Source organism: Plasmodium coatneyi, chromosome 4 (assembly GCF_001680005.1).
Source record: "Plasmodium coatneyi strain Hackeri chromosome 4, complete sequence".
In the NCBI taxonomy this organism is placed as follows: domain Eukaryota; phylum Apicomplexa; class Aconoidasida; order Haemosporida; family Plasmodiidae; genus Plasmodium; species Plasmodium coatneyi.
In genome coordinates, this window is record NC_033559.1 from 873,522 (window position 1) to 896,319 (window position 22,798).

At 41.7% G+C, this 22,798-nt stretch overlaps 1 protein-coding gene across 1 annotated transcript; it reads left to right on the forward strand.

The window, feature by feature from the left end:
• Positions 1 to 952: 952 nt before the first annotated feature.
• Positions 953 to 22,255, forward strand: PCOAH_00007910 (Uncharacterized protein; the record flags this gene model as incomplete). Its single annotated transcript, XM_020057601.1, has 1 exon — positions 953 to 22,255. One exon carries the CDS (start codon positions 953 to 955, stop codon positions 22,253 to 22,255), a length of 21,303 nt encoding a protein of 7,100 aa, XP_019913342.1.
• Between the last annotated feature and the right edge of the window lie 543 nt (positions 22,256 to 22,798).

The following is a 22,798-nucleotide window of genomic DNA, read 5'->3' on the forward strand; positions in this document are numbered from 1 at the left end:
TGGGCGCCTTGGCTTGCTATTTTTTTTTTTTTTTTTTTTTCCGCATCGTTTGTTCTTCCATTTCCAGATTGGCAGCTTGCGCCGAGGAACCCTGTATACATAAGAATACAAAAATATGAACAAACTTGGAAAATTTTCTTTCTTTTTTTTTTTTTTTTCCTTATTATTCCGCACTTTGTTTGCGTTTCATTTTTTCACATGACATCTTTAACGAACTTATTTGTGAATCTTTCATTTGTAATTTCCATCTGTTTGGGTTTTACAAGCATACGTATAAAGTACGTGCGTTGAATGTACGTTTTCCGTCCTACACGTTGCGGAGCTGTGCTTTGTTTTTACAAAGTTACCAGCGCATCAACGTTGTCAAGAATATCTTTTTTGTGCGCCGAGCAGGTGGTTGGTTATGTGGCCATCCCCTCTGCGAAGCGTCTCAGTTTGCGTAATAATTGTGCAACCGTAGTCTAGTGAGCGTTTGCTCCAGTTTGTTCTGTTCGCGGGGGAGACAATCTCTGCATTCCCCAAGGGTGCAGCAAGCACCAGCCAATTTGGAGAAGAAAAAAAAACTACAACAAAGAAGAAAAGAAGTCTTTACAAGTGGCACAGAAAATAGATTTTGTATCACCTCGAATCAACGGAGAAAGGCACCCTTGCCTTGTATGCATATGTTATGTGCTACCTACTGTAGTATTCACTTTTTTTGACATTTGTTTGCCAGTTTGTTTTCCAGTTTGTTAGTCTGTTTGTTTGTTTGTTTGCCAGCTTTTTGTCTAGCTTGTTTTCCATTCTGTGCACCCCTCGCCTGGTGCCATGGATTACATAGCCCAACTGTTGCATTGAGCTTCTTTTTTTTACCGTCATGCAAATTTTGCTGAAGCGATCATACAGTCATATGCATGCACATATATTTGTGCACGACGTTTAACAACGGTTTGTAAATTTAAAAAAAGAAAAAATGAAAAACCCGGCGGAGAGGACAAAACTGCTGTGGTGCGAAGAAATAATAAGCCACATCAGGGCAGGGAAAGGCCCCATTTGCAAAGAAAAAATTTCTCGGACAGACAGATTCAATCAAGAGGAAGAATCAGCACCAAGAAGGAGAAGAAGTAAAAGGGATTGCCTACACTTCGAACGTAACTGTGTTAAGCATATTTATAAGAATTGCTTCCTCCTGCATAAATTGCTTCGTTATAAAGCGCATGTTGCACGACGTAAAAGGGTTAATAGACATACCCCATTAGCCCAAATTGCACATGTCACAAATGGAGGAAGCACCACGCGTGATATTGCCCTGAAGGATGAAATGCTGAGAAGACCATCCAGGGGCATGTCTACAAGAGGACATAAATACACAGCAGATTTGATTTTAACGCAGACCATCGTCCTAACCCTGTTCGAACCTTCCTTGTTAAAAATTTCTTTAAAATATTTTAACCTCTTAACCGCGTCGATAGTGAATCAGATATTTCAGGAGGCGCTACACTTGGCCAGTTACAACTGTGTCGAAGGGGGGGACCAGAATGAAAGAAAAAACGGAGACTTCCTAGGTACTCTTAATTTAGCCGGAACAGGGAGAGAGACCCCATTTGACGGAGGTGACACCCCCCCCGTTCTGCACATTTACAATCTTATTCAGAAGTATGACATAAATGTGGAATTTTATTTCTGCATGATATGTATGAATAGCATACTGTTTAGCAAGGATTCATTTTTCAAAAGTGCGATAGATTATTTTTTTAAGGAGGTGTTTCCAAAATCTGCTCACTGTTATGGGTATTTCGACGCGATCGTATCGAGGTACTTGAAGGAGCAGGATTCCCCACAGGTGGAGGGGATAAATGTCAGTGACGTTGAGGGCATTCCCAGGAGCTCTATGAGGTGTCCATCATTTAGTACTTCTACCCATTATTGCGTCCAAATGCTGCTCCTTTTTTGCCACCTGAGCTTGGAGAAGACGTTGGACAGAATGTACCTGAATCTGTTGCCGGCGATTTTAAAATGCAAAAAGAGGAACCCATTTTTTGAGGATTTAATTTATCTGATTTATTTGCACTATCATAAAATTGGGCGGACTGTCTTTGTAGAGGAAATTGTGACCAATCAGCTGGTTAGAAAGAATGATGTCACGCGTGATGAGGGTTCCCCCCTATTTAACTGCTCCATTGGGAGTACACATAACCGTGAAGTGGTTCATGACGCATCACGCGATATACGACGCGTCTTACTAAAGCACCGATACAACGTGCACAACTTGGATTACCTGCACGTGGAAAATTTTCGAGTGAACAGAGAAGAAAATGCCTGTGTCAAATTTTGCGTGGACATCGAATCGGTGGTATATCCATCTTTCTGCGTCAGAGGGAGAGAATTGAAGAGGGAGAAGACAGAAGGAAGAACCAAGTTTATCCTGACCAGCAGGCTGAAGAGCATAATCGAAATGGTGGTGACAAACATCTATGACAACAGACCAACCATCCTGATAGGAACTCAAGGTTCTGGAAAAACGTCCCTAATAAATTATATACATGAAAAAATATATGAAAATGAAAATGCGAAGAAAGGAAAGGTCATAAGTTTATACCTTGACGACGTGGTAGATTCTAAGTCCATTTTAGGCATTTGGGAAAGCAATGAGAAACGCTTCGAATTTAAGTTTGGCGTACTGGCCAAAGCTATGATGAATGGAAACTGGATCGTTTTTGAAAATGTGAATAACATTTCCAGCAGTGTGGTAGAGAAGCTATGCGAGCTCACTACCAAGGGGCACATTTATTTGTCCGAAAAGGGGGAGCACATCTATCCACATAAGGACTTCCGCCTGTTCGCCACCATCACGGTGGGGGACACTGTAGCAGGTGTTGGCAATATTATCCATGCTGGCAATGTTGTTGGTGATGACAATGCTAAGGGCTGCTCGAACTGCCAACTGAGCGAGCTGGTCCGACTGAACCAGCGCCCAGGCCACCTAAGCAGCCTGTTCAACAAGTGGCACAGTGTACATATAGGAAGCTACACAGAAGAGGAAGTGGAAGAAATTCTGTGCAAAAAATTGAAGCGCGCAGTAAACGAAAACTACAGGACAGTAATTCTTCGAAGCTACCACGGAGTGAAGACCCTGCTGGAGAAGTACCCCCTGCTCAGAAGCATCAACCTGCATGACTTGGTAAAAATTATCCAACGGGTTAAGAAAAGAAAAATCTTCACGCACGATAATGAGAAAACGAGGGCCATACTTTTCCAAACGTGCAAATCGATCCTCACGTCGCATGTGCCAAATGGAAACTTAAGGTCCCACTTTCAGAAAAAACTTCTTAAAATATTCGACCTACACGAAAAAACTGTCACCAAGTGGGTACAACTGCACACCCTTAATGACTTCATGGACCATTTTAACGAAACGTTGCGAAACGAAAAGGGGAAAATTTCCCTACAGTGTGAGAAAATTACTAACCAATCCTTCCTCCTAACATCCGTGCATAAATCCATTTTGTACGAAATTATCGAAGGGGTCCACAATAAGGAAAGCATACTCCTCATAGGAGACACTGGAGTTGGAAAAACAGCCCTGGTGGATTACGTTGCGAAAATATTTGGGAAAAAATTACTCGTTTTTGTCTTCAGCGAACAGTCTGAAGCGTCAGATCTGATAGGAAATTACTACCCATTCAATATAAGCGTAAAGACGAATGAATTATTCGAAGAATTAAAAAATTTGAATTTTCAGGTTGGTAAGCATCTATGTCCGAAGGAGTTAGACATGCTTTACCTCAAACTGAAGATCCTTTTAAGTGAGAAGAAATTTATCACCTTTTTAAATACCTGCCACAATTTTGCCAAGTGTCTGGTCGAGAAATTTGAAAATGACACGAGCATCTTTGATATGCGCGTTGTCAAGAAGTACAGAATATTTCAGCACGACTGTCAAGGTGTGATCCATTTTTGGAGATCCGGTGGGGCGAAATGTGTGACACTTAACCGGGATGGTAACAACTCTCCTGCGTTGAAGCTCCAATTTGATAAGTTCTTCCCAAAGGAGGGACAACAAAATGGACACCTTACCCCGAACAACTCGTGTGAAGTACCCCCAGAGGAGCAACAGCAGGAAGAAGAGTGCAACCTAAACGCGAATGAGCTGATTTTCAAATTCCACGACGGAATATTGATTGACTGCATAAGAAATGGTTACTGGCTACTGCTGGACGAAATAAACCTCGCACAGACGGAAATTTTGCAACGGTTGCAGGGGTTACTCGATTTGTCCAACAAACACTTCGATGTGGTGGAGAAAGGAAATGAGCAGATAAAAATTCACCCCAACTTTCGTCTCTTCGCGTGTATGAACCCGCCAATTATCCCGAATTTGAAGAAGGGAAAAGGCAACCTGGGGGGGGAAGCAAACAACGGAAAGGTTAGCTCCCTCCACGAGGGTAATCACGTCGATACGGACCAGGTGGACGATGAGGACCACCACATCGACCTGTACAACAGTTCTGTATCCTCAGGGAAGAAGGAACTACCACCCATTTTACGGAACAAATTTACAGAAATTTTTGTGGACGAAATATTGCAGTATGAGGACGTCGAAATGGTTGTTAAACACTTACTTAGGGAGGTCACTTCCGATGGAGAGTTGATAAGAAACATAACCAACTGCTATCTTGAAGTAAAGAGGGAGAGTTTGAAAAATATGAATGGAGCACAAAATAAGCCCATTTTTTTTTCCACGAGAAATTTAGTAAGGGCAGTACAGTATGCAATCTACGTGCACAAAAGAAAATTCAACCCATTACCACTTAATGCAGCTGTTAGAAATGGGTTCGTGTGTAACTTCCTAAGCTCTGTCAGTGTGGATAATGAGAAACTAATGGATCATATTTTTAATAAACACTTCAAATGTGATAAAGGGAAGAGTGCGCTACAGAGTGGAAATCCCCAAATGGAGAAAAGCATGCAGATTGAAAAAAACGGGGTGATAAATTATGCCTTGTTAGAGAGCTACTATCAGTATAGACATTTCGACACGAAAAAGGGAATCTGCACAGAAAGAAGTGACCTCTCCTCCTTTGTAAAAAATTCAAACGCTGCAAGGAGGGAAGAAGCACAAACAGATGGGCAGGAGTATCCCCCTGGAGGGGACAACCAAACGAATGAACATGTGGAGAAGTACGCTTGTGTAGAAAACAGCTGGATCCTCTGCGGAAGGGAAGAAATAAACCTCGTGAATATTTTGTCCAATTTTATAATTACGAAAAATGTGAAGGAAAATATCCGGAAGTTGGCGCTCTGTTTGAGTGGTTCCAAAACGCCGATTTTATTGGAGGGGAACACCTCTGTTGGAAAAACCTCCCTGGTGAAATTCTTTGCAGACATTACAGGGCACAAATTTGTAAGGATAAATAATCACATGAACACAGATATAAATGAGTACTTTGGGCAATTTGTAAATGACCCAAGTACCGGAAATTTAATATTTGAAGAAGGCGTTTTTGTGAAGGCAGTACGAAATGGCTACTGGGTTGTTTTAGATGAACTGAACTTAGCACCATCAGAAGTTTTAGAATCCTTGAACAGAATTTTAGATGACAATAAGGAATTGTACATCCCTGAATTGAAGCGATACGTTAAGGCGCATAAAGACTTCATGCTTTTTGCGACTCAAAATCCAGCCAATAATAATAACTACCTTGGAAGGAAAGAATTATCAAAAGCGTTTAGGAGCAGATTCATAGAATTTTACATTAACGATTTTGAAGAAGGCGAGTTGGAAATTATTTTACACAGACGCTGTGCCATATCACCAAGTATTGCCAAAAAAATGATACGTGTTTTTTCGCAACTGAAAATTGTAAAATCGAACTACAACTACTTTAATGATAATTTAATGACTTTGCGTGATTTAATAAAATGGGGAAATAGATGTCCTAGGAGCAATGCGGATGCGTGTTTACAGGGGTACTACATCATTGCAGAGAAGCTAAGAAATGAGAAGGATCAACTGACCGTCAGAACTATTCTGAGTGAAAACTTTTTACCGAAAGGGGAGCAATTGATCGTCAAGTACGAGGACGATCAGGATGTGCTTCATCTGAAGGAACATTTTTGGAGGAAAATTTCACAATTGAATGGACACACACTAGTGCAGAGGAGCATCATCAATACGGGGGAGCAACATACCCCTGGGGAAAAGTCCCAAACATTTTCCCACGACGACGTTGGGAGAGTGCACTATCTGAAGAATATGCACTTGGGGAAAAGCACGAGCAGAATATTGTGCCTTCTGCTGAAATGCTTCAAATATAAGGAATCGGCCCTGCTGATCGGAGAAACGGGGTGCGGAAAAACGACCTGTTGCGAATTGCTAAGTTTTGTCAAAAATCAAAAACTGAACATTTTAAATTGTAACGAAAGCACAGATGTATACGACATTATAGGTAGCTTAAAATTGGTGAGAAATAAAAAGGAAAATTTTGAAAAAGTAAAAAAAAACTGCATCGAATTGTACAACGAAATATTGAGCCAGTATGAGGACACATTTGCAGCGAATTACCTTAGCGGTATAATACACGACCAAATTAGGGAGGTAAAAAAGGAAGACCTACTAATATTTACGCTATATCTACAGAAGAGGTACACCCTAAGCGAGTCCATAAAGAACAAACTGCTCAAACTGGAAATGTCCATAAACAATTTAAAGTCCATTTTTACCTGGTTCGATGGCATTCTTGTTTCTTCTTTAAAAAAAGGAGATATTTTCCTGATGGATGAAATTTCGCTAGTCGAATCGGCGGTCATAGAAAGACTAAACTCCGTGTTGGAATATGAGAGGACTTTATTATTAACAGAAAAAGGGGGGAAGGATATTCAAAATGTGAAGGCGCACGATGAGTTTTGCTTCATAGGAACGATGAATCCAAGTGGAGATTTTGGAAAAAAGGAAATCTCACAAACATTGAAAAATAGGTTCACGGAAATTTTTGTGCCACCTTTTGCGTACGACTCGGAGGATTACTACTTTTTAATCCTCAAGCAGATGAAGTTTACCAAGGTGAGGAGGTTCAAATGTGGGACGGCCGATTGTCTGCGCCTCCTCTTTTATCGAATCGCACAAAATAAATCCTTCACAAATGAGGTCGTCCTTTCGGTAAGGGACACCATTAAATGGATCTCCTTCATGAATGTGTATCTAACTAGACGGAAGGAGATATATCTGCGTAAGGGGATAAACCTAACGAAGAGCACCCTCAAACGGTATATTGTGAGAAGCTTTTTCCACAGTGGTTTCCTCATACTGATAGATGGAAAAGAGGACGCCAAAACGAAAGCGGTTTTGAAGGAACTACTGCGGAGGAGCTTGCTAGAATTGGCTTCGTCCATTAACTGTAACGTGGCAAATGATGGGGCACAGAAAACTAGAGAACGTGCGATGGTAGAATCCCTTTTCAACCAAACGTACCATTTCAAGTTTAAGAGAAAGTACCTCCAGGTGAACGACTTTCGAATCAAATTCAGGAGAAAACTTACAACCCCATTTGATCAGTTCTCGCAGAATTGCCAATTCGTTTTTGACACACCAAACATTAAAAAGAATTTATTTAAAATTGTGAGAGCAATGCAGCTGGACAATTCTATCCTACTGGAGGGCTCTCCTGGGGTCGGGAAAACGTGCATAATTAACATCCTGGCAAAATTGACAAATAATAAATTGATCCGGATTAATCTATCCGAGTGTACCGACATTTACGACTTGATAGGGTCCTACTTCCCCATAAAGGATGAGAAGAGAAAAGGCCCCCAAGGTGGGACCCAAGTTAAGGGAAACAACCGCGCATTGCATAACGGAGGGAAGGAGGAGCAAACACCTGATGGAGGCAACACAGGAGAGCGCGATAATTCCCCATTCCAATACTTTTGGAAAGACGGAAAACTCATCGAGTGCATGAAGAAGGGCTATTGGATCCTTGTGGATGAAATAAATTTAGCCAACCAACAAACCTTGGAGGGGATCAACTCCATTCTGGATCACAGAAAAGAAATATTCATCCCAGAAACGAACGAAACGGTTAAGAGCCATCCGAATTTTCGACTGTTCTGTTGTCAGAATCCGTACAGCGAAGGCGGGGGGAGAAAGGGTCTCCCCAAATCCTTCCTGAACAGATTTTCCAAAATATATTTTGAGGAACTGAACGAGGAAGACTACCTCTGCATTGTAGAGAGGCTCTATGGCAGCTGCATCCCCAAGGAAGACATACAAAAGATTATAAGTGTGGCCTTCGTGATGAAAAAAATAAATCCCCTCCTTAGGAATAGTGAATGTTGGGTGTGGAATCTCAGGGACATTTTGCGAATTTGCAAATTTTTGCAGGCCAATGGGGGAACCAGCTTTGTCCCAATCTGTGATATGCTGGTGTGCAGCCGTCTCACGTGTGCCGAGGATAGAGAAATCGTGCGCTCCGTTATAGCGAACGTGTACGGTGGTGCCGAAATTAGGCGGGATGAGTTTTTAAGAAGCCTCTCCGAAGCAACGTCCAGGGAGAACCTGATCGCCCTTGTGAGGAGCACCGAGGTGAAGCACCTAAACGCCTTTTACACAAATTTCTATTACCACCAGGATAATCTATGCACGGCATGTGAATGGAGAACTAAATCAGACCCACTCAAAATGGGAAAGATACCAAGTCAAGTACAGCCATCCACCTTTCTCTTATCCAAAGACGAAAAAATTTACTACGCATGCGAAGCGGCCATAAGGTTGAGTATTCCCATTCTGTTAATTGGAAAAAATAATGGCGGAAAATCCACCTTCGTTAACCAATTGGCGCATACATTTGAGAAGAAGCTATTCGAATTTTCCCTAACAAATGATATGGACACCTTCGACCTATTCGGTTGCTACGAACACAACAGTCGAGATAATGTAATAAAAAAAGTGGAAAGGAAAATGCACAATTTGAATAAACTACTTTTGAGAAATATTTTGAAAAAAAAAAATTTTAAAAAATTTTACCACTCGTATTTTACCAAAGGGGAATTCCAACGTAAAATCAAACGAAAGAAAATTAACATCATGGTAAAATTAAATAATTTATCAGAGGAATTCATTAATGCGTTGAGGAAGAGTGATGTATCTGATGAGGACGCCTCGTCTGCTCAGAAGAACTACGTGCATTTTGTGCAAATGAGTATGAAGACCACGACGGAAATGCAGAATAAGTGTAATAGAAAAAGAAACCGTATTGAAAAAGCCCTCCTAGACATAACCCACCTTTTTGAAACCATTAGGAAGAACCACATTAACGAAAATGTGTACATTTACAATGAGGGGAATTTTATTAAATCGATCAGGAAGGGACATTGGGTTCTTGTTAAGCATGTGCACCTTTCAACCCCCTCCCTCTTGGACAGACTGAATAGTCTGTTTGAAGAAAACGGATACATGCTTTTACACGAATTCGGAAAGAAGAAAAAAATCAAGCCTCACAGAAATTTCCAGATCTTTTTAACCTTAAATTCGGAGGAACATTACAAAATTAGTAAAGCGTTGCGAAACCGCTGTTTTGAGATTTACTTTGGGGGGCCCTCTTGTGAGTATGTCGGCAACGCCGTAAATTTGCATGACCAATCCGGGGGAAGCGTTTTTGCCACAGGTGATCCATCGTCCTTCCGAAGAACTGATACGGTTGAACAGACTAATGAGGAGGCACGATCGGTATGTAGCGCTAACGGTGAAGCCGGCACTTTTGAGGGGAACAATACGCACGATGAGCAGAGTACTACCCCTGATAGCAGCTTCGTCATGCGTGTGGCGAATATTTGCTTTAGCGGGGTGAAAGGTTGCCGGTTAGAGGTTAATGATGCAGAGGTGAAGACGGAAGAAGAGGAATATTTGAACCTCGTCAGAAAGGGCAACGTGCTCCACTACATGATGCAGGCCTTTTTGAAGAAGATTCAGAAGGAGATGGGGGCTGCATACAGGCGTGACGAAGATGTGAAGACCGAAATGGTGGCCCTCTTCTTCAGCCGGGCAGATCTAAAAACAAATTGCACCAAAATGATGGATTATGTAAACTACTGCTACGAGCGTTTCCTAAGTGTAAAGGGAGTGAGGCCCACCACAGACATTATACATTTCTGCGTAGCCATATCGATGACGGTGTACCTGATGGAAAACATGCTAGAAGAAGAAGAGGTGACAGAAATAAGGAAAAAAGTTGCCCACATGGAGCAGGCAAATTGGAAGAGAAAGAACATGAAGTGGCACAAAAACTTTAAAATCCATCTAAACGCATTGCTAAATCATAAGTTCGAAAATAATTTTTACCATGTAGATAATTACATCATGTATATGTGTAGCCACTTTTTACGGGTCAGAAAGGATCGAACAGGGGGAGAAAAAGTTGTTTCCCTTTTTAAGAAGTGGACAGAAATGTTTTCAAATTCATTTGTAAATTTTTACTGCCAAATGTACTCGACGTTGAATGAAAAAACGCAATTATTTTTTTTCCCATTTTTTGAATGTCTTCACAAATGCGTACTAAGGACGGTACTTCAGATCAGAAATGGGATCCGTCACTTTGTAAAAAGTGGGAACCTTCAGGACGGGCTTATACAAAAAATGAACTGTTCGAACAAATTCGCTCACAGGATAAAGTCGAGGCATTTTATTTACTTTTATTTTCACTGCTTCATTAATTATGTTAATACCTATTACAGAAGTTATCGGAAGGAAAGGAAGAGAGGTCTCTTCGCCAACGATGGAGGAGCGTGTCCCCCAGTTTACATAGCGAAGGAGATTGCATTGATAAACTCCATGAGCAACCTTAAATTGAACAGACTGTTTTGCTATTCCGTGTACTGCTTTTTGGAAAATTTCTCCTACAATGACCTCTTCTACAGATATGAGCATCTTCTAAACATTAAAAATAGGATGGTCCTTAGAAGTAATTCTGAGGACATACATATGGTGAAGTACCTCGATTATATTACGGGCAAAGTTATAAGGGGGAAGATGGATTACTTTGTTGTTATGCGCGATTATGTGTTTGGATCGATTAGCGCAGAATGTAACGGAGATTCACTAAAAGTTGCAGAGCCCCCCGCAAAGGCCTCACTTAGACCACTGCCCGCCGCAAGGAAACGCCTCCTCACCCAGGAAGACCCAAAACTGGCGAAGCGGCAGTACCTCTTTGAGGCGTTTCTTAAGTGGAATTTGAGCTACCAATACTTTGAAAGTTACAGCCACTTTGTAAGGTCCAAGTACGTTGCAGATTGTCAACCCCCTACCGAATGCGGGGCCGCCTCCAAATCGACAGCGAAGAAACAGCGCCGCCTCTGGCTGCTAACGAACAAGTTCCTAATGCATATAGAGAAGGTACTCTTCCAAATGGCCAAGTATAGAAAAACATCCCGAGAGAATGATGAGGACATTTTCAGTTACTACCTGTTTGTATACCTATTCACTTTTGACAACCTGTGCAACTTCAAGAGCGATTCTGTGTACGTGAAAATTATCTTCCTCATTGACGCTTTGAAATACGCATTTAAGTGGGACAAATATGTCAAGCAGAATTGCAGGTTGATGAAATTTTTACAAAAGGCAAAAAGGGCAGCTGATCGGAGCGAATTGCATGCTCCTCATGGGGACATCCAAATGGGTAGCAACTTCCACGAAAATGAGAACTCCCCTCTGAACGACCTTAACAGAGTGAAGGAAAAAATGAGATGGTGGGGAAAATCCACCAGCAAAAAACAGATGACTATGGTGACCCCCTCAATGGAATACTTCCCCAACGGGTGGGTAAAAAACGTTTTCGAAGTTGTAAATAATATATATATAAGTCATTTTGTGAAATCGGTGAATCTGGGCAGATATTATTACGCCATGCTGAATCGCCCCCTCAGCGGTGCAGAAGAAGAGGGTAGGAGAGTAAGTCCTTTGTACAGCTTCCATTTTAATGGGGAAGAGGGAAAAAACGTGAACGTGGATGTAGACGTTGACGTAGACGTGAACGACGATGTAGAGAATCTTCTTATACAAACAAAGTCCTTCTCATACGCTTTAAAAGTTTTACCAAGTGACGATCCCAAGGTAGCACAAATTGAGAAATTAATTTTGGACAGTTTATCTACCAAAAAGGATGTGATAAATTTGGATGTATTTACATCGACGGAAGGATTACAACCCATGGGGGATTACCAAAATGAAGAAGGCAACGAACAGGATGGACCCAGATACCTACCCCGAAATGAAGACAACTCAGATGGAAAAGGAAATCAACTGTTATTTCACTATCAGTTTATCATTTTTAATATAAACTTGAAGTACCTACATAACGCATTTGTCTACTTTTTAAACACATACATGTGGTTGAAGTGGGAGCAGCTGTACGATCACATGGAGGCGAGCTGCCCAGGGGAAGGTTCCCACAGGACCACAAGTGACACTATAGAGCGCGTGAAAGAGGACATAAAACGAATGTACAATTACCTACGCGGAATGGAAAAAAGCATATTTGTGCAGGAAGAAAAAATCGAGGTGCTCGGCTTGCTGAAGGAGAAGTATGGCAGGTTGGAATGGGCCCAGCAGCAGGGACGACAAAGCGGTACGAAAGATGCCCCCCCAAATGTTACCCCTGAGGGGGAGTCAGCCCCCTTCGAGTTGCAGGTGACCTTCTCCATAATGGAAGAATTGATCAACCTACTTTACTGCTTCCTAATGAATGTGTATCTGATGAGGGACAAAAGTTACGACTACGCAAAGGAGGATGTTAATCGCGTAGAATTTGGCCACAATGAAGATGAGGTGGATTATTCACGTGGCTTTTTTAGCGAAGAGTGGGGAGCATATCAGGGCGAGTCCCAACCAAATTGCCCGAATATGCATCACCCGGGTTTGTCCCCCTCATGGGGTATTAACAACACGATTGGGCCTACCACCGATGCTTCTGCTCAGGATATAATGAAGCAAAGCAACGTAACTTACGAAGGGTACACCCTATTTAAGGACATCTACCTGAACAAATGCTTCGACCAGACAAGCACATTCCGGCTGTATCCATACGTGTGTTCGTCGTTGGTGAACAAAACGGTGATATTCGATTCAGTGGTGAGCGTATATCAGGAGCTGAGAAGAAAGAAGGTTACCCTGTTTTATTTAAACATGAGCAATATTATCTTTCGCAGCTTGAAAAGGAGTTATCAGGACTATGTGGAAAGGGCTGCACCTGATGTGGTGGTTCCAACTGATGCCTCTCCCGGAGAAGAATCCTTTTGGACTAGCAAAAGATTACTGAACAGCAGAGGGCAAAGCAGCACGCGTTACTATTTCGCGTTCCACGCAATGACCATACTTTTTAACATCCTAAACAGTGAAGCGTTAAAAGGGGAAGAAGCGAAGAGGGACAGAATGCTGCTGCACGTTCTTGAACTTTTCCGCTTTATCATAGATGGGAAAGGGAAGAAGGCATCCCCCGAAATGTTACTGCACTTGTTGGAGATACACAAATGTATACGCAGAATCAGTGTTAAAGTTCGTCAGGTTGAGAAAATCCAAAAGTACGTCTTTGCAGTGCTGTTTATTCTGTTTAAATTTATTTTAAGAAATTTGCAGAGCCACAATGGAGGAGGTGAAAAGGGATCCCCACTGAGCGATAGCAAAGTAGTGCTTAGATCACATGATTCTCCTATCGGGGGTAGCCTACAGCAGAGGCATCCCTCAACGGGTGATTGCTTGCCTGCAGAATGTACCATAAAGCACTCAGAAGAATGCATAAACGGAGGATGCGCAGCATATGAACACATTGAAGAGATTACAGATGAACCAAGTAAAAACAGTGAAGAGTTGTACAGCTGGATGCACCACCTCCTGGGGAAGGCGAACAAGGAGGTGAGACAAATGCTGTATCTGCTCTTCCCGGATCATGTCATCGCAGTAGATTTGACGGAAAAGTACCAAGAGGAAGAGTTCCTTTTTTCCCTGGGTTGTCTCTACATTTCGCACTACTTTTTAAACGTTATTTGCTCCCAAGTGAGGAAAGAAATTAAAAACATTTTCAAACAGATGGAGGTGCAAGATTACCTGAACAAGACAGTTGCATTGTTGAAGGAGGAAATTTACATGGGTGCCCAGCATAACATGTATACGGAGAAAGTGAACCCATTTGCTCAGGTGTCCTATGGTGATTTCATCAAAATGAGGAGGAAGAAACAGTTGAAGGGGTACATAAAAAATATGAAAACGAATTTGCCGCTACTACCGAATGTTTTACAGAATATAAAAAAAGGAAAGAAAAAAAAATTGGAAACTCTTTTATCCAAATGTGAAAGGAACAACAACCCATGTGGGTATTTCATCGCAGGGTACATAAGTAAAAACAGTGCAAACAACATCCACACATTGTACTTAGAATTAAAAAATGAATACAAGGAATTTATAAAGAATTTGCTACCTCTGGAGAGTATAGAAAATAATGTTCTCTTATCCCTGATCAATTCGGACGAGTTAATTAACCCTTCGCTTGTAAACACGTGTCTCAATTTTGCGCACCACGTGAGGGACAAGTACAGTTTGGTGTCAAAGTTTGCACAGGCCATCACGCATTCTGTGAGTGTGCTAATACATGCAGTGCACCAGATTAATTTCGCTATATTGAGGAATAAACAAATCGGAGAAAGTGGAAAAATGGAAAGAAGAACAACCCCACGGGGCATTCTCCAACTTGACCAAAAAGGAAACAAGAAGAATGATTTATACAGGTGTATTAAATTCCCGCTCAATTTTAACAAAATTTTAAAGCTAAAAAAAAATTGCTATGAAAGCCAAATTAACGATTTGGAATACCTCCACTTCGTCACGAAGATGCTAAAAAAACCGAAGAATATTTCCACACAATTTGACGTGGCATCGTTGCTCCCTCTTCTAAAACGGATGTGTAGGCAAGTTGTCATTTTTAATGAAAAGGACGAAACTGACAACATGAACGAATTTCTGAAAATTGATCAGTTCAAAAGTAGGACCGCCAAGGAGATGCACCAAAGTTTGGTCGACAGGGAGTTTATAGAGAAGAACATCGAGATGGAGTTGGACAGTGTGTTCTACTCGCCAGAATACTTTTCGACCCAAGCGGGGGTCACATCGGTTGGACATGGTACTACGGGAGTTGCAAGGGAGGAGGAGGACAGCGAAGGGGAAGACACCAAAGAGGAGCGTATCGAAGAGGCAAATCAGGAACGTGGCAAACGTGACGCCGAACAAGTAGAAACGGAAAAGCCAAACGAACCGCTCTTCAACAAAATTGTCTACAAAATGGCAAAGTTATTCAAGGGGGGGAAGTACAAATACACCAACGGGAAGAAAACCCCACGAAGTGAAATTGAAAGAACGAAAAAAAGCGTAAGGCACACGCTGGATATGCTCATAAGATTGAACTACGGGGAGGAGTATATTCGGAAGGATCCAAACTGTGGGGAGAAAAAAAAAAGCGTCGTTACGTCTACACACAGAAGGGAGGAACAAAACGGATGCACATTCCTGCTCAGGAAGAAGAATGAAGAAAAGAGGCTGCTCCTTTTTACACTTAACATGTTGACCCAATTTAACGACTTGACAAAATATAATGGCAACAAATTTGCAATTTTTAAAAAAAAAATAGCAGAGTGTTTGCAAAACTGTAGGAACAAAAACCACGTATATATAAATAACTATGTTAACCTGCTCGACGATAACTTCATGGAGTGTATTTTCAGCGCGCTGAACGACTTGTGCTTTTTGCTAATCAATTTGAGGAAGGAGTTTATACCCATTTATAATGAAAGTGCAAATATCAATGTGCTCAGCATACTAAATAGCATTAATAGCATATTAAGTTTCTCCATTAACAACATTGAAAATGAGATAGAGAAAATAATTCACAAACTGGAATATTTGGTTAGTCTAATCCTCTCTCTGAAGAATGACAATTATGTAAGTTTTGATGAGGTCACCATGAGGAGGCTCAAACAGATCATGCAGAACAGCGCACCTGAGGATTTGCTAATCTATACCGTTTATTTCAGACTCTACAAACTGAGCAGCGTAAAAACTATTCGGAAAAATCTAAATAGGAAAATTGTGAAAAAGCGGACTCTGAGTTTGTTCTCCTATATGTTTTACCTTTGCTATGATGATGCGCAAGGGGGGGAGTTCAGCAGTAGTGCCAACGGGGTGAATATGAACCGGGGAAATACCAATAATTGTGAGAATGACCCCCACTTGGACAACCTTGCCAAGGTAAAAATTGTGAAGACATTCGAAACGCTGGTCATTTTTTTGAGGGACTCGATGGTGGGCGAATTCCCAGCGCGGCTAAACCTGATAGATTTTATCGCCCATTTGTTTAGAAATTCGGAAAAGCAAAGCGAAAGGATAATGAGTAATGTGTTTTCAAATGTGTATAGCTACATGCGAATATATTTGCCACTTATAAAAAAACGAATTGAAGATTCTAAGAAATATTTTGACATCCAACTGAGGAAGGAGTTAGAAAAAATGAACTTTGACTTGGTGGACCTGGAGGCTTACAAGTGGTCAATCATGAAGTTGAAGAGGAAAATTGCCTACTTTACCAAGTTGTATTTCCAGCAGATCAGCGTCACCGTGGATAAGCTCATCGTGCAGAATGGACCCTCCTTTGGGGTGGAATCGAAACGGGGAAATAATTCAAACGGTGCAAGTACCAGTTTTACGCAAAACGGCATGGACACCTTGGCAGATCAACGCGAAGACGAGGTGACGTCCGATGTGCACAACTCAAGCGGTTCGTCATCTCCTGAAGAGGAGCAGCAGAATGGAGCCACGGTCGATTCGTCCGAAGAGGATGAAAAGAAATCAATTCGTCATAACGACGCTGCTGATGAACGGGAGGAGAACAACACTACCCCTGCGGGGGAAAAGCAGAACCGGTTCCACGACCAACTGAACGAATTGAAAGAATCCCTAAGTAGATTGAGAAAAAAAGTAAAAACAAAAAAAACCTTGGACCAGTTTTTAACCAACATGGATCTTCACAACAGCTTTGAAGATATCTCCAGAAATTACGTCGCAGAGGTGAAGAACATATTAAATGTGCAGTGTAAAGATGCTGGAATAAATCAGAAGAAGAGGTGGATCTACATACTGAAGCATTTCCTGAGCAAAAAATTAAACATCCCTCCTTTGAAAAATTTTGACAATTTTAATTTTTTTTCGAGCGTTTTTCAAAATGACGTACAATTTTGTGACAGTACTAGGGGTAGTTTATTTGGCCTGGAATATCGCTGCGCTGACGACATTTTGATGGAGCTGAAAAATTGCCTAACGTATATGATCGAGCAGGATGACACGTTAAACGATGATATAAAAACTAATCATATGAAGCGAGCGAATGAGGAGGTGCTCCTCATGGGAGAGCAATTACAGAAAGACGTAAAGAAAAACAGACTATACACTCTCCACTTTTTAGACGAAATAAACGACATTGTAAATCATAGTGAAGAAAAGAACGCAGAAATTTTGCATTTGACAATTTATATAAGATCCCTAAATATGCATGAAGACATGGCAAATGATGAAACCTTGTACTACCTTTTTAATTCCATCATTTGCGAATACTTTAATTTGAGAAAGGAGGTCAACATTTTTTACCGCCATTTTGTTCGCTACTACCTACTCGTGACAACACTTTTATGTGAAAAGAGATACGGACTGGATTATATTCTTGTCGACTTTGCCACTTTTGAGAACTTTTTGGAAAAATGTAACCTCGTGAAGGGTGCACTACTGCAGGTTCTAACCGTCCGTTTCGGTGCAACAACGTGTAAGGTGGACCGACAGAGGGGTAGGAATTTCTTCAGAAGCGCACTCAAATGCGTTTACAAAATGGCATACATCACGCACAGCTCAAACGAATTCAGAATGTTTAACTACTTTAGAAATGTATACACTTCCACCTGGGGTGGTAGCGGTTTAGAAGAATTGGGTTCCACCCTTCCCAACGTGAAACTCAGAATGAACGTCAATTTTTTGGAGTGCCTAAACACGTGCGTAAATTTTTTGAGAGACAACTTGAGTGAAATTTCTGCCCTGAATGTGGCTCCCTATTTTAAGGATAAGATTCACGCACAAGTGGTCAAATTAGTTGATCTCTTTTACCAGATGAAAGGTGGTTCGCCGGGGGTTGCATCCCATTGTAATGGGGGGATGATATCCCCCTGTGAACAGGACCCGAAGCAGTATTGCTATAATTCCCCACATGAAGACCAAGTAGAAAAACTGAACGACCAAATGTGCCGGTTCATAAGCAACGTTGTGCAGAAAAAATCTATCATATATATTAGGGACTACCCAGATTTTCAAAATGAAAAAAATGTGAATGAAATGTACTGCATGAAGGAAATCGTCAGAATGTACTTGACGTTGCAAAGTAATTATGGTATACTTATAGGAAGCGAAAAGGATAGCAAGTCAATTAAAGTATTTCACTATCTGAATAAAAATTTGTTCTACTTTACCAAGTGCGTCCTTCTATATATTCTCGATATATTCCTGGGCTTCTCAAACGTGTCTCTTTACTTCCTAAAAGTGTTGAAAATTTTATACACGAAGGGACTCTGTAGGGAAGCCGCAAACGGAAAGGACGCTATGAAAGAGGCAAAGGAAGAAGAGGACGTTTTCCACAAGGTGGATTTCCTACAAGGAATAGGATTAGGAGAAGGAAAAGGAATTAAAAATATTTCCAACCAAGTGGATAATGAAGACTTAGATAACATTTACAATGAGGACGAAAATAATTTCAGCCAAGATGAAAACGACTTCAATGAAGAAGCTATTGAGGCGACCTACAATTTTGAAAAATTCTGTGAGAAGGAACTACCCGGAGGTGAGGAGCACGGCGGGGAGGAAAACTCCACCAAGTTAGAAAACGAACAGAATAATTTAGACATGGAAAGGAAGGAACAAAGCAAGGAGGAACAGAATAATATTAATAATAAGAACAATGAAGCGAACAAAACGGATGGTGAAAAAAATGAGGGAGGAGATCCAGAAGCCGACGCACAGCACCCTATCGATGATGTCCTCGAAAAGAATAATAGCAACCAGTGGGATGTAAGTGAGCGCAGCGCCGCGTTGAAGGATGCATTGAAGGGGGACGACCAGGAGGAAGCCAACAACGAAAAGGAAGCTGGTAGCGAAACGGCAGATAACCCAGATAGGGAAGCGGAAAAACCCGAACAACCTATAGAGGGTAACCGAACGGACGAGCCCTCCAGCGGAGCCCCCAACGATCAGAAAACGGTCAATGTAGAGAATGATGAAGGGGACACGAATGAATTTCCAAAGGGAGAACAAAATGACAGTTGTGATTTAACCAACGAGCAACAAGCTGGTAATCAGAGCACAGATAACCTGGATGGCCTAATGGGTGAAGAAAGTAAAATGCCATATGGAGAGAACGACGAAATGAACAACGAATTTGACTTTAACTTGGACTCCAATTTTGAAATAGAATCGAGCGACTTTTCCAGAAGCTGCAGCGAAAGGTCCTTTGGCAGCAGGGAGGAAAACTTCGACGCACACTCGGATGAGGAGATGGGAAAGGAAGACCAAGCAGGTGCTACGAAAAGGGAAGAACGGGACGCGTGCCTAAGGGATGAACGTGAATTTAGCGAACAGGATCCAGGCGAAGTTGACATTCACCACGAAGTAGAAGAGTTGGATGGGGATGCTTCCCACGAGGAGGAGGCCGCAGAACAATCGGATGACGCGTATGACGGGGATCGATCAGAGACGGACCAGGTGGACCAATTCGATACGGATAAGCATACGAATGATAGAACAGGAAAGGGGTTTAAGAGCGGTCAGGTAGAGCCGGAGGAGGGGAATGCGGACCCCGCTGAAGAAGAAAGGGAGAGCGCGGACGGCTTGGATGGCGCAGAGGACAGGAACGACGGGACGCTTTCCCCGGATGATGAAAAAGCGGATGATCAGAATGGGGACCAATCTGGTGACCAAATGGACGACCAACCTGTGGCCGAACCGGGTGAAGAGCCAATCGCAGAAGCCTGCAAAGAAACGGATAACCCCGCTGAGGCACAAAGCCGCAATGATCCCGTTGAGGAGTCAGAAGGGGGGGCAGCCGAGGATGATACACACAATAACGATGTGCAAGGCGAAAGAAAGCCAACTAGGCCAGGTGAAGAGCACAACGAACGTAGGGAAAAATTTGGGGAGACTGCCAAAGGGGACATTACCTCAGAGGAAGAACTTCAGAATGAGTACCAAGATAAGTACAAAGGTGAAAGAATGAGGAACGCAGCCCCAACGGGGCATATCGACTCGGAGAAGGACCACCAGCAGATGGACAATACTACACACAATTGGGGTGACGCAGGAATTAGTAACGAACAGGAGTTCCACAAATGGGACGATGCAGAAGCGGACGCTACAAATAGGCAAAACGAAAGGGAGGGAAGTAGCCGCCCAGGGAAGAGCGACCAGAAAGACAACAACGATGATGAAGGGACCGATGCGAACGATATTTCATTTTCAATTGACAAGTGCAACATATATACAAAAAATTTTGTCGACATAAGTAACTTTATCGAAAAAATAAATGAGCGGTTGCTGAACATGAATAGGGAGAAGGATTCGGCGGAGAATGAGAAGACGAGGGAAGATTCCCAAACGGTGAAAGAAAATTTTAACATAAAGAAAGAGGAACATCGTAAAAGCAAGGATGAAGAAAACATGTGCGAAGAGATGGCCATGGATTTTGTCACCACAGGGGAAGTGCAGTCCGTGGAAGGGATGAGCGAAAGGGACGCCGAGAAGGTGAAGCAAAATGAGAAGAAAGAGGACACCCACGAAGGAAATGAAGAAAAAAGTAAATATTCGAACGAGGCAAATTCGAAGAGGGCTCCGCGTGAGAGGAAAGACATGCTCGATGTGAAGAGCAGAGGAGACGACTCCGAGGAGGAAGATAGAGCAGACCAATTGGAAGAGGAATTTGCTGACCAAAGGAGCGACTTCCCCTCGATGGACAGCGGGTCAACCGACAATGCTAGGGAGGAGGTTGCCAGAAACCCGTACGAAACAACCTTCCAGGAGGAGGCTAACAACGATGTAGAAGTCGCCGAAAGGGAAAGTATCCATTATTCGGAGGAAAATTTACAAGCGCACAAAAAGGAGGAAAAAGAAAACGCAAAAAGGGATGAAAACTATTATAAGGTTCATCAAAATGAAAAGGCGCTGGAAAGGGAGTACGCAGAAGACGAGGATGGGGAAAACGCTAACAATAAGGTGAACCCTGCAGAGGGAGCAACGGAAATGGCCCTGATTAACGACCACATAACCGCAGAGTATGAAGAAATATACGACCAAATAAACAACGAAACGGAGGTGATGTCCAGTCAGCTGTGTGAGCAATTAAAAATAATCCTCGAACCAACTGTGCGGAATAAATACCAAGGAGATTACAAGTCGGGCAAAAAATTAAATATAAAAAAATTAGTAAACTATTTTGCCAGCGATTTCCGAAACAATAAAATATGGAAAAGACGAACCAAATTGAACAAACGAGATTACAACATCGTCATCGCAATTGATAATACAAAAAGTATGCAAATAAATAACATACAAAAAATAACATTAAATGCTATATTTTTAGTGGCCAGAGCGTTTGAAAAATTACAAGTGGGAAGAATTGGCATATGTTCCTTTGGGGAAAATGATAACGGAATTCATGCAAACAATGTTGTATGTTCCATGAAAAATAGTCTTAATAAACAGGACTTTTTAAAAATTCTAAACCATTTCCAATTTAATCATGACACGAAGAATTCTTTCGACAATGCCATGTTGAATGCGCTCAAAATTTGCAGTTACATCCTTAAGAATACGCATAGTTGTACCACACAAAATGGAGGGAAAAATGTAGTGAACCATTTAATGCTCATAATCAGCGATGGCAGATTTAACAAGAGTACTGTCAGAGGGGAGATTTTCAAATGCATACAAAATAACTTCATCCCCGTGTTGATGATTATTGATACGCAGCTTTCCAATAATAAGGCACAGTCCATTTTCAATTTGAAACAAACGTTTTACAAAGATAATAAACTGCATATAGTTCCCTACCTGCACGACTTCCCCTTTCCGTACTTTGTCGTCGTCAATGACGTAAATGAGATTCCCACGCTCATGTGTGATATTATAAGGCAATGGTTTCAGACGCTTAACAATAGGTAGTTTGAAACAGGTGCAGCCACGGCTGATGTTGCTTCAGTAGGCATAACTGAACACACATACAGCAAGTGAACATTTTTAAAAGAAGCGACATTCTATTGTATGATTTTTTTTTAATTTAATTGTTACGTTTGGAGATTGTGTACATGTGAAAGACGTTTTTTTTTCGCTAGCTAGCTAGCTAGTTTTTTTTTTTTTTTTTTTTTTTTTTTGCTGCTATGAGTGGAAAGGCAATTCTTTTTGTTCACCATGTCCATCCGTCGAACACGCGAAATCGCTAAACTGCTCACATTTATTTTTATACACGCGTAACCGAGCCGCGTTGCCATTTTGTGTACTTGTTTCTGTCTGGTTCATTCTCCTTTTCGTGTTCACCCCCATGGGATGAGAATATTTACTATTTACTCGCGAAGAGACTTTTTAAAAACTCTCACCATTTGCAACTCGTTAATATTGAAAAAATGAAGAAGCAGATTTATCGCGGCGTTTCGTTTTACCCCGCCGATCGCGCATACACATGTGCGTACAGTACACTAGAATTATGCG